This window comes from Vitis vinifera, chromosome 11 (genome assembly GCF_030704535.1).
Source record: "Vitis vinifera cultivar Pinot Noir 40024 chromosome 11, ASM3070453v1".
NCBI lineage: Eukaryota > Viridiplantae > Streptophyta > Magnoliopsida > Vitales > Vitaceae > Vitis > Vitis vinifera.
The window spans coordinates 5,551,769-5,561,772 of record NC_081815.1 but is presented as its reverse complement, the minus strand read 5'-3'; the positions used below and the strand labels follow the sequence as shown (position 1 = coordinate 5,561,772).

Sequence of the window (10,004 nt, the reverse complement as noted above, 5' to 3'; positions counted from 1 at the left end):
TTGGGGTAAGTGCATGTTTGGAGTATTATTACATTGCAAGGGCTATTAAAACTGGAAAGTAATTAAAACCCTAAGTTAAAAAATAAAAAATAAAAAAACAACAACAAAATGTGGGAAATCACATGGACATCCTTTCCAGCATTCAAACATCTTCTAGTTTTTTAACACAACCTTAAAAGGCATTTAAAAGTCTCTCCATGAGTGGTTTGAGTGCTTGGCAAACTTGTATAGAAGTTAAATTTTTTTTAATACTTTAAATAGTCCTTCTTAATAATCTTGTACCTTTTATATCTACTTTGAATAAATCATTTAGGATTTTTCTATAAATAATATTCCATGGTCTTAACTATGAGATGCACATATTGAGGATATAACTACTGTTCTACTTTTAAACACTAAACTTTGAAAGTTTTCAAGTATTTGTCATGAAAGTCCTTTAAGTGGAAATACATGTGCTATATTGATTCACAACCTTATCACGAAAATGATGTGATCCATTAAGAAGTATGAGATGTTACATTAGAAATGTGAAAAAAGAGTATAAATATTGATTTGTAAAAGCCCTTTTAAGTGTAGGTGCTGATTACTACTCAAAAAGTGCTATTTTGTAGCTTGTAATTAATCCTTTTAAACACTTTTGAGTAGTAGTTATTGCCTTTTAACTCAATTAACATGTTAAGGACCCTTGCAATCATTTCTAATCAAATTGTGTAAGTTTTGGTGTTTTTGTTAGTAATTTGATCACCAAAACAATCCAAGATTGAGGAGAGTTATTTGGAATCCATGGCAAAGCAATGAAGAGCTCAAATTCATGAAAAACCAAGATTTGGAGCTCCATAGCCCTTTGCCAAAGTCGTTCAAAGTATGCAAGGAGAGAAGCAAGGAGAGAGAAAAAACAGAGTGAAGAAAACAGAGGACAGCAATTATAGTCTTTTTTCGCACTTTTGGAGCACTTCCCGAAGTCCATTTTCTACATGCTATATACCATTTCAAAGCTCAGGAAGTCAAGAATCCAACGCTTCAAACCGTGTATGATTTGGAGTTGAAACGAAGGAGTTACAGCCATTGCAAGCAGATCACTCCAAAGTGTTGCGAAATCAGCCTTTTGTTGCGAGAATTTCGCAGCCTTTTTGTACAGTGCTATGGAATTCCTCCTGAAGCTACCCGATACATGCCGCAAGCTGGAACGCTGAGAACCTCAAGGTGGAAGCCAATTTCACAGCCCTGCGAGTTTAACTTGTTGTTGCGAAAATATTTCGCAGCCCTCTTGAGTGTCTGCGAAATCTCGCAGACACCATTTTCACCTGCGAAATGTCCTTAGTGCTTCCTGATATTTGTGCACCGACTCTTTTAGATCTTTTCTTCAGATATTTTTGTATAAATTTCCATTCTTCTCCTTGTAATCCACCAACCATAAGATTTCTTAGCTTGGAAGGTTGGAAAAACGTCTCTATATATACCCTTGCATCCACTATAAATGAAAAATAATATATCATGTAATCCATCGATCAATATATAGAATTTACAGAGCCTTGCTCTGTTTTTCCTTCATTTTCATTTTTATTTTCTTGCTAGCCAAACATTTTCTGAGGATTTTTCCTTAGAAGATGAGAGGCTAGGCTTTTTGTCTCTTGGAGTAAGGAAAGCCGGGTAAGTTTCCACATGCATAATTTGGAAGTTTTGTTGTTTTAGTTTTTAATGAAGAGAAAGTGTGACCCGTTAATGGTTTTTATCTTTTTAGTTAACTTAAAACGCCTTTAAATCACCTGGGCCAACACTTGGTAAGGCAAGTGATTTCCAACCATGGAAATGCACTAGTTTACCCCTTGCGAGCCTTTGGGAGGTGGTTTGAAGGTAGGATTTTCTAGAATAGCCAACACTTGGTAAGCTTTTGGACTCCAAGGAGACATCCATTAGTTATCTCTTGCGAGCTTGAGAAGGGAAGTCCAAGGTTAAAGATCATCTTGAATGGCAAGTGCTAGGTGAGAGGCATGAGCCATTGCAAGGTGCATCAGTGAGAGGGATTTAGTGTTTGAACCCATTAATGGGAAGCATCTGTACAACACCGGTTAGAGAATTAACTATATGTTAATTCTCTAATGCGAGGAAAAGAAACAAGTGACCGGAACTCCCTTTTTGTATGAGGAATCTGAGTCTAGTGATCTGAACTCCAAGAAACATCTTTTCTTTGTAGTTAAAATCAGTTACTATTTTTGGTTAGTTTAAATCTAAACCTTTTTCATTCAAACATCTTTATGTTTTCTTTTAAAGCTAACCTTGAAATGAAAAGACACCAATTCAGCTTTGAATTAATATCATTTGCAAAGTGAAAACCCATCCCAGTGAACGATCCTAGAGCCACTATACTATAATAGCTTTGTCTTTGCTACCCTAGTATATGGTGTAATAGGTTATAAATTTTGTTGATTAATCCCTCAATCAAGGAGCACCAGCTGGACACGAATCAGCTGAGACACCAATTGGGCACGAATCAGGTGCATGCAAATCATATAAGAGTATTTACATTATGCTAATATTTAGTAAATTTTATCTTCGATGATTAATTGACCTATGATTTTGTATCTACAAAATTTCTTGAAAATTCAAATATATAGGTAATTTTTTCATCATGTATACCTCATGTGAATTGATTATTGCCATATTCCCAATTATTGTTAAAATAGAAGGAGAATGGGAATAAATTTAAATTTTGATATTGAAGTATTGTATTATCATTCAACCCTCTAGCTAATTCTATTGATAAAGAAGGCACTTTCAACCATTCATATGATCAATCTCAAATTTGGAAAGCTTTACATATATCTCTCTACTATACCCATTAAGCTTTCCATCTTCGTCATCATTCTTTGAGACAATATTTTGCTTTTAACTAAAAATGTGTTCAAAGACAATTTCAAACCACAATTTGAATGTAATAAATTTGAATTAAACACAAGAAGAAATTTCTCTACAAGTTATGAAAAGTACAAAAAAGGAATTAAATTCTACAAGATAATTAACCAAAACAAAGATACTAATATTTTGAGTCTTTTGTTAGACCCTTACAAAACTCTTACAAGCAAACCTAATTTGAAAAGAGCCCTTGTATTTAATCTTAGGCTGCCTTCATGTTGGCCTTGGTCAGCCTTCCTACAGTCTTTCTATTTTTAATTAAGAATCATGATTTTCTTTTGTTGTTTACCAGATGGTCTGCCATTTGACAAGTCATCAAAAGGAGGTTCCCACTCATATAATTTGGACAGCATTACTCTAAAGGTAGGTCCCGCATATAGAATTTGGACAATAGCAGCAAGACTGCGTGATGAACAAAAATAAAAAACCTACAGACATTTGGTTCCATTCTATGCTCTATGTCTATCTAAAACCATATCTATCTCTCATACCCTTTCACGAAAGTGAGTGGAGCAGAAGACACAGAAAAAGTGAAGAAGCCATGGCAACATCGAGTCCCACACGGTTCGTAATATTTCCAGCTATTCTCTTCCTCATTGTTCTCATCCCTTTGTACCTGTCACCCATAAATCGAAACCAAAGCATCCTCCTCCATTTGCTCCCTACGCATTCAAACCTTTCAGAGACAACTCACCAAACCCTTCAAACCTCATCGTCCCCATCTCTGTGGCCGAAAAATGATTCCGCAGATGGGGTTCCCTCAACTTCCAGTGATGGAGCGAGAACAACTAACGAGATAAGGAAGCGTTTGAGAGTGCGTGATAATCTACCACTTCAGCATTGATTTCTGTTTGGTTTGAAGCTTAAATGGTAATTTCGTTCATTAACCGTTTGTTTTTTCATTTCCCTTTTTTTCTTTTTGGGTGCCACTTTATAGGAGAAAATGAGTCGTCTGGAGAGGATTGAAGAAGGTCTGGCGAGAGCCCGAGCGGAAATACGCAGGGCGATTCGGACGAGGAATTATACTTCAGAAAAGGACGAAGCCTTCATCCCAAGAGGAGACGTCTACAGAAATCCATACGCATTTCATCAGTTAAGTTCAAAGCTAATTCATTCTATTGAGGAAGAATAATTTAATTTCTAAACTAGAGACATGCATCACCTTTATTTAGTTATTAATCTTTGGATTAATCTCTTTTGTGGCTTCATTATGAAAGAAAATTTGATTAAATAGGAACCTTACATCTTGAAAGATTTTTGTAAGAAGAATATGATGTTGAAAAACCATGATTTTGTAGACAAAGCAATGTAGCATTTCATAATGCATGTTTGAAGAAGAAACTATCCCTAACTTATATTCTTAGATTCGGCTCATAATTCAAAAATTATTAAGAAATAAATAAATAAATAAAAATACTTCTAATATATGATTTAAAAACTTATCTTAGTTTGATTGTAGTTTCATATGATATTATGATTTTAAAATTAAACATAACAATAAAAAGGACAATTGAAGTAAAAAGTACATTTTAGGAGCGATCTTGAAGATTTAGAAACCTTAGCTACCAGTGACCGAGCCAGTAAATGACTTAACAGTGGGCAACATCTAACTCTTAACTTTGGCAGGGCAAAAACTGAACAAAAAACATTTATAATCTAATGATAATTTTTTTTTTTAAAAAGTTCAAGGGGCATATACTCCTTTTGGGCATGCATTAGATCTGCCCTGTTAGCTAATATTTAAATATATTTTCCTAATAAAAATTGGGTATTTGATAAAATTTAAATAAATAAATAAATAAATCTTTTAAAGTATCTTTTTTTTATTGGTATTCATTAAATGTTTCTTCCATTTTTTTTCTTTTCACCAAAAAAGTACACCTTTTGAATTTATATTTTTTAACTCATTAAAATATTGTCCATGAAAACATTTCTAATAGCACTTTTACAATAATCAATTTGGAATGCCTTTCATTTTCTTCTATCAAATGAGAAAAAAAAAATGATGATAAAATATTAACCTTCACTTTATTTATTTAAAATTTTGAAACATTATTTTGACAAAAGGAGACATCTAGAAAGTCTCAAACTGATGATCCTACCTACCTAATCTAAGAACAGTTCAATCTTTGTTTCATTAACCCATAAAAGGGTGTTTCCTTCTGATGGCTTGTAATTTAATTATTATTTTTTTTATCAAAATTTAAATTATTTATTTACAAAATTTAATTAAAAAAAACCAATAAAAATATTTAAACTAAAAAGTCTTGTATAATTCGTAGAGGGTATATACAGCTATTACTTATATATGTTGAGTCAATTGTGTGCATGCAAATTGAGAAAAACAAACCTTGGCAACATTGGAAGAAATCTTAAAATAATTTATGAATATTCTTAATAATTGTGATGCAAAATATCATGGCCTAGACTCATACCATTTATATCAGTAACAATAATAAGGATCCTCTTCATTTTCATTTTTTTTCCACACGCCTCATTGATGGTGCTATGATAAATTGGTGTGGACTACAATTCCATGTCTTTTCTATATATGATTTCTAGGACACACTTCCAGGTATTGAATTTATAGTAAGTTTAATTTTGGATTTGGATTAAATTGGTCCATTGAATATGATTGAAAATAATTAGGAACAAACTCATTTCATTTTCATTCTTAATGTAATTATCAAGAATTAAACTTTGCTGATAGTTGCAGTTCATGGTCGATCCCTAGTGTGCAAATAACATTTATGTGTGTGAAATAACATATTTTTAGTCATATTTTACAATTTGAATACAAGTAACTTCAAGAGAAAGTATTATTTTTCTTATTTTTACTTTTTTGAATTTCAAAGGAATGTAAATTTCAAATAAATTATTTCTTGTCGTATGGACTAATAATTTTCCTGATGTTAATGGTGGGAGAATGCTAGCAAAAAGACTTAAGAAGAATTGTCCTAATCAAGTAATGGTATTGAAAAATCTCATAGGAAGACATGAGGCTTTCGAAGGTCAAGAAGGTGATTCAATTTATTCATAATATTGGATTGTTTGTTGGCTAATCACTTAATGCACTATCGAATTTGTATTTCATGTTCTTTTCTTTTCCATTTTTTGTGTTAATATCTATGTAATTTTCAGTCCATTCCAACAACTTGATTAGACTTGATTAGTTTTACTGACATTTTGTTTTGTTTTGCGTTTTTTTTTTTTGCATATTAGGTATTTATTGTATGTATTCATATATTTATTTATTTACTATTATTATTATTATTAGTACTATTATTAAGAAGTCACATATCACCTTTATTTATGTCAAAATGATTCAGGTTAATTAACAACGAATACTAGTTTTTGTTTTTATAAAAAACATTAAAATTCTTACACAAACTTTTTAACATTTAAAAAATTTTATTATTCAAGTATTAAAAATATTAAAAATATTTTCTAAAATCACTATCAAACATATTTTTAGAATACATTTAATAGTAATTTTATGAAGTATTTTTACCTTTTCTAACATTTAAAAATTTTTATCTTTCAAATATTAGAAAAATTAAAAATACTTCATAAAATCATTGTCAAATGCATTCTTAATTAGTATTTAAGTATAAACTTAAAAACAAATACTTTTCTAGTGTTTTTTATTAGAATAAGAACGAATGAATTTTGAAAGAAATATGTACTATTAATTGTCAAATAATCAGTTCAAGTTATTCTTTAAATTTTTAATGTGTTCAAAAATTTATTAAACACCAATTTTTTTTGTAAGAAAACACTTCCATTATTAGAAAATGTTTTGAATCTCTTTTAAAATCATTTTCAAATGGGCTTCTAGTAAGGTTTTTTTTTTTTTTTTTTCCAAAAATTATACTTTCTTAGTTTATATCCAAATACCAATAGGTTCTCCATAAAAAATAAAATAAAAATAAAAAAATAAAAAATGTGTGTGTTCTTAATAAGTATTTTTTTTTCTAAAAATTATAATTTTATTGTCTAAAGTAAGACTAAAAAACACTTTTTTATTATTATATCTAAAGACCAACATGTTCTCCCTAATAAATTAAAAAAACAAAAAGTGCTACTATAGATTGTTATTAACAAAAACAATCTATTATTATTATTATTATTCAATTAAATCAATTTTCACAATTAATTTTTTCTGTTATATAATAGGAGTCATATAGAGATGGAGAAAAGATTTAAGATATGGGCATACCGAGAAGGAGATCAACCCCTAATGCATGACGGACCATCAAATGGCATCTATGCAATCGAAGGGCAATTCATGGATGATATAGAAAGTGGAAAGAGCCACTTTTTGGCTCGTCGTCCCGACGAGGCGAATGCGTTCTACATCCCCATGAGTTTAACTAAAATAGTTCATTTTATCTACGAGCCTCCACATTACTATGGTAAATGGATTCCACGATTGGTCACAGACTATATCAACTTTGTAGCAGATAAATATCCATATTGGAATAGAAGCAAGGGGGCTGACCATTTCTTGGTTTCTTGTCATGATTGGGTATATACATTTTCCCCATTACGTATGATGAATATTTTGTTCTCCCTTGCAATTCTTTCGAATTTAATTAAGGTTTATATGAAAAATAAAAGAAAATTTTTAAATTGACTCAAGATCATATATGTTGAAATCTCAGGCACCAGACGTTTCAGCTCTAAAGCCTGATCTCTACAAGCATTTCATTAGAGCCCTCTGCAATGCCAACACCTCCGAAAGGTTCCACCCCATCAGAGACATCTCAATCCCAGAAATCAACATACCCCGCGGCAAGCTCGGTCCGCCCCACCTCGACCAGCCCCCCAACAAGCGTCCCATCCTTGCCTTCTTCGCCGGGGGCGCCCATGGTTACGTACGGAGTGTCTTGTTCAAGTACTGGAAAGAGAAAGATGACGAAGTCCAGGTTTTTGAGCGTCTTCCCGGTAATCGAAACTATAGTAAATCAATGGGGGACAGCAAGTTTTGCCTGTGTCCCAGTGGATACGAAGTTGCCAGCCCCAGAATAGTAGAAGCCATCGCTGCCGGCTGTGTGCCTATGATAATTTGCGATCACTACTCCTTGCCGTTCAGCGATGTTCTTGATTGGAGCAAGTTCTCCATATATATTACTTCCGATAAGATACCGGAAATCAAGAAGATTTTGAAAGCGGTTCCGACTGAGACGTATTTGGAAATGCAAAAGAGGGTGAAGCAAGTGCAGCGGCATTTCGCGATAAACCGGCCGGCGAGGCCCTACGATATGCTTCATATGATTCTTCATTCGGTGTGGCTGAGGCGCCTTAATGTTAGGTTGCCATCTTGATATTGTTTTTCCTCTTGTCTTCAATTTGTTGTTACATGATGTATCCTGGAGTGGCTTAATTGAATTGTGAAAATTTGAATTTATAATTTGAGAATAATTGTTTTGAGGAATTATCATTAGTTTTGAAATGTTCTTCATTGCAATTTTGTGTAGCTCTCTTCCAAATTCTGAGTGTATTGAGTGTGGAGTGGGGCCCAGTAGTCATAATGTATATATATATATATTAGATAATAGTTTTCCTCACAATTACCTCCTAAGATAGCTCCATAAATTTGTTTGATAAGGTGATGTTTGGATACATTATTTTATTTATTTATTTATTTATTTAATAATAGAAAGTATCGTATTAAAGTCTATAGGAATCCTTATACAAAAACAAGGATAGTTGAAAACACTTTATAAAATTTTTTAAATTGAAGAAAGTAAAATATTTTTACTTCTGTGAAAGAGTTTAAGAATATAAGATAATTTTATTACTTTTTGTACATAAGTTCCCATACTTTTAATAGGAGTGTTTTCTATTTCTAAAAGTTACAAAAAAAAAAAAAAAAGGAAAAGGAATTGTATCCAAGTTTATTGTTTTCTATGAATAATTCTATTTATATATATATATATATATATATATATATATATATATATATATATATATATATATATATATATATATATGTATATATTAACCGATAATGATTCTATCGTCAATTTTTATTTTTGTCGGTTTTTGTTGGCCAAAAGTAAAGGAGAGACAAAGAAAGTTAAGCAAGAAAAAAAATGGAAAGGAAAATAATTTTCTTATATTTGAATATGATAGAAACCTTGCATATGCTTAGTTTTATTATATTTTTCATTACTTCTCGATGTTTACATATATTTTCATAAATAATGATGATATTGGAAACTTCTTGGAATATTTGGAATGTAAGAGCATTAATGGAGTATGAGTGGAGTCAAAGGATCAAAGTTGCATGAAATTCAATGGTGTCGTCCTCCGTCAACCAATCAAAAGTTTGAGAACAGTTGAGGAGGTTAAAAATGCCCAAATGAATTCAAGTAATTTTTTCTAATTTCTAGACTCTTTGAAGATCAATCTTACCAATTTTAAGAATATTTCAACGTCTTCTATCTATATATACAAAAAAAAAATTATAAAAGATTGATGAAAAATAAGAAAAATGTTAAAGGAGCTAAGGGGCATTCGAAGAAAAATGGCACCACCTTGTCGTTTGGTGCCTTTTTTCATAATGGTGCTGCCAATTTGAGTAGAAGATGTCCACCTTACAACCTAGTGCCATTTTCTCCATAACTATCATCATTTTGCTCTAAAACTCGAAGAACATGGGAGACCTACATTTTTGGCCTTATCTGAAGCCACCATTGGATCTCACACCTTATTTTTTATGACTCTATGTGGTATACCACTTAGGGCAACATGGGATCATCTATAAAGAGATTTTGCAATTGGAGAAGGAGGATTTTAGAGGAAACCCTTTAGTGGGGAGCACGTCTTCATTAACCTCCAACTTTGGGACATGCTATTAAAATTTCAAATTTTTATATTGTTTTGTGCCTTTTAGTTGCTTGTAATTTCTCAAACTTATTTCCTTTGAGTATATGTAGATGCACTTACTTTTAACCTTTGGTTTGGTACAATATTGAAGTTGAAGCTCGAGTTTTTAATGATGATTTCCTTATACTCAACTTATGTTCTTCATTTTTCATTCTATTTTTATATTTTGTGAGTAGTGATTTAAGCTTAGGAGATGG

The 10,004-nt window shown here is 31.6% G+C and overlaps 1 protein-coding gene across 1 annotated transcript; it reads left to right on the top strand.

The window, feature by feature from the left end:
- Window positions 1–3,361: 3,361 nt before the first annotated feature.
- LOC100259059 (probable glycosyltransferase At5g20260) lies at window positions 3,362–8,350 on the top strand. The gene is made up of 4 exons (XM_002266610.5): window positions 3,362–3,727; window positions 3,851–4,005; window positions 7,090–7,441; window positions 7,578–8,350. The coding sequence occupies exons 1-4, from the start codon at window positions 3,365–3,367 to the stop codon at window positions 8,238–8,240; spliced, it is 1,533 nt and encodes a 510-aa protein (XP_002266646.3). The 5' UTR covers window positions 3,362–3,364; the 3' UTR covers window positions 8,241–8,350.
- Window positions 8,351–10,004: the final 1,654 nt, after the last annotated feature.

Bases quoted from the DNA above. Each gene is read 5' to 3' on its own strand.
- LOC100259059 (XM_002266610.5), top strand. From the start codon at position 3,365: ATGCTCTATGTCTATCTAAAACCATATCTATCTCTCATACCCTTTCAC. The intron at 4,006-7,089 runs GTTAAGTTCAAA...GTTATATAATAG, and splicing joins AATCCATACGCATTTCATCA to GAGTCATATAGAGATGGAGA. The intron at 7,442-7,577 runs GTATATACATTT...TTGAAATCTCAG, and splicing joins TGGTTTCTTGTCATGATTGG to GCACCAGACGTTTCAGCTCT.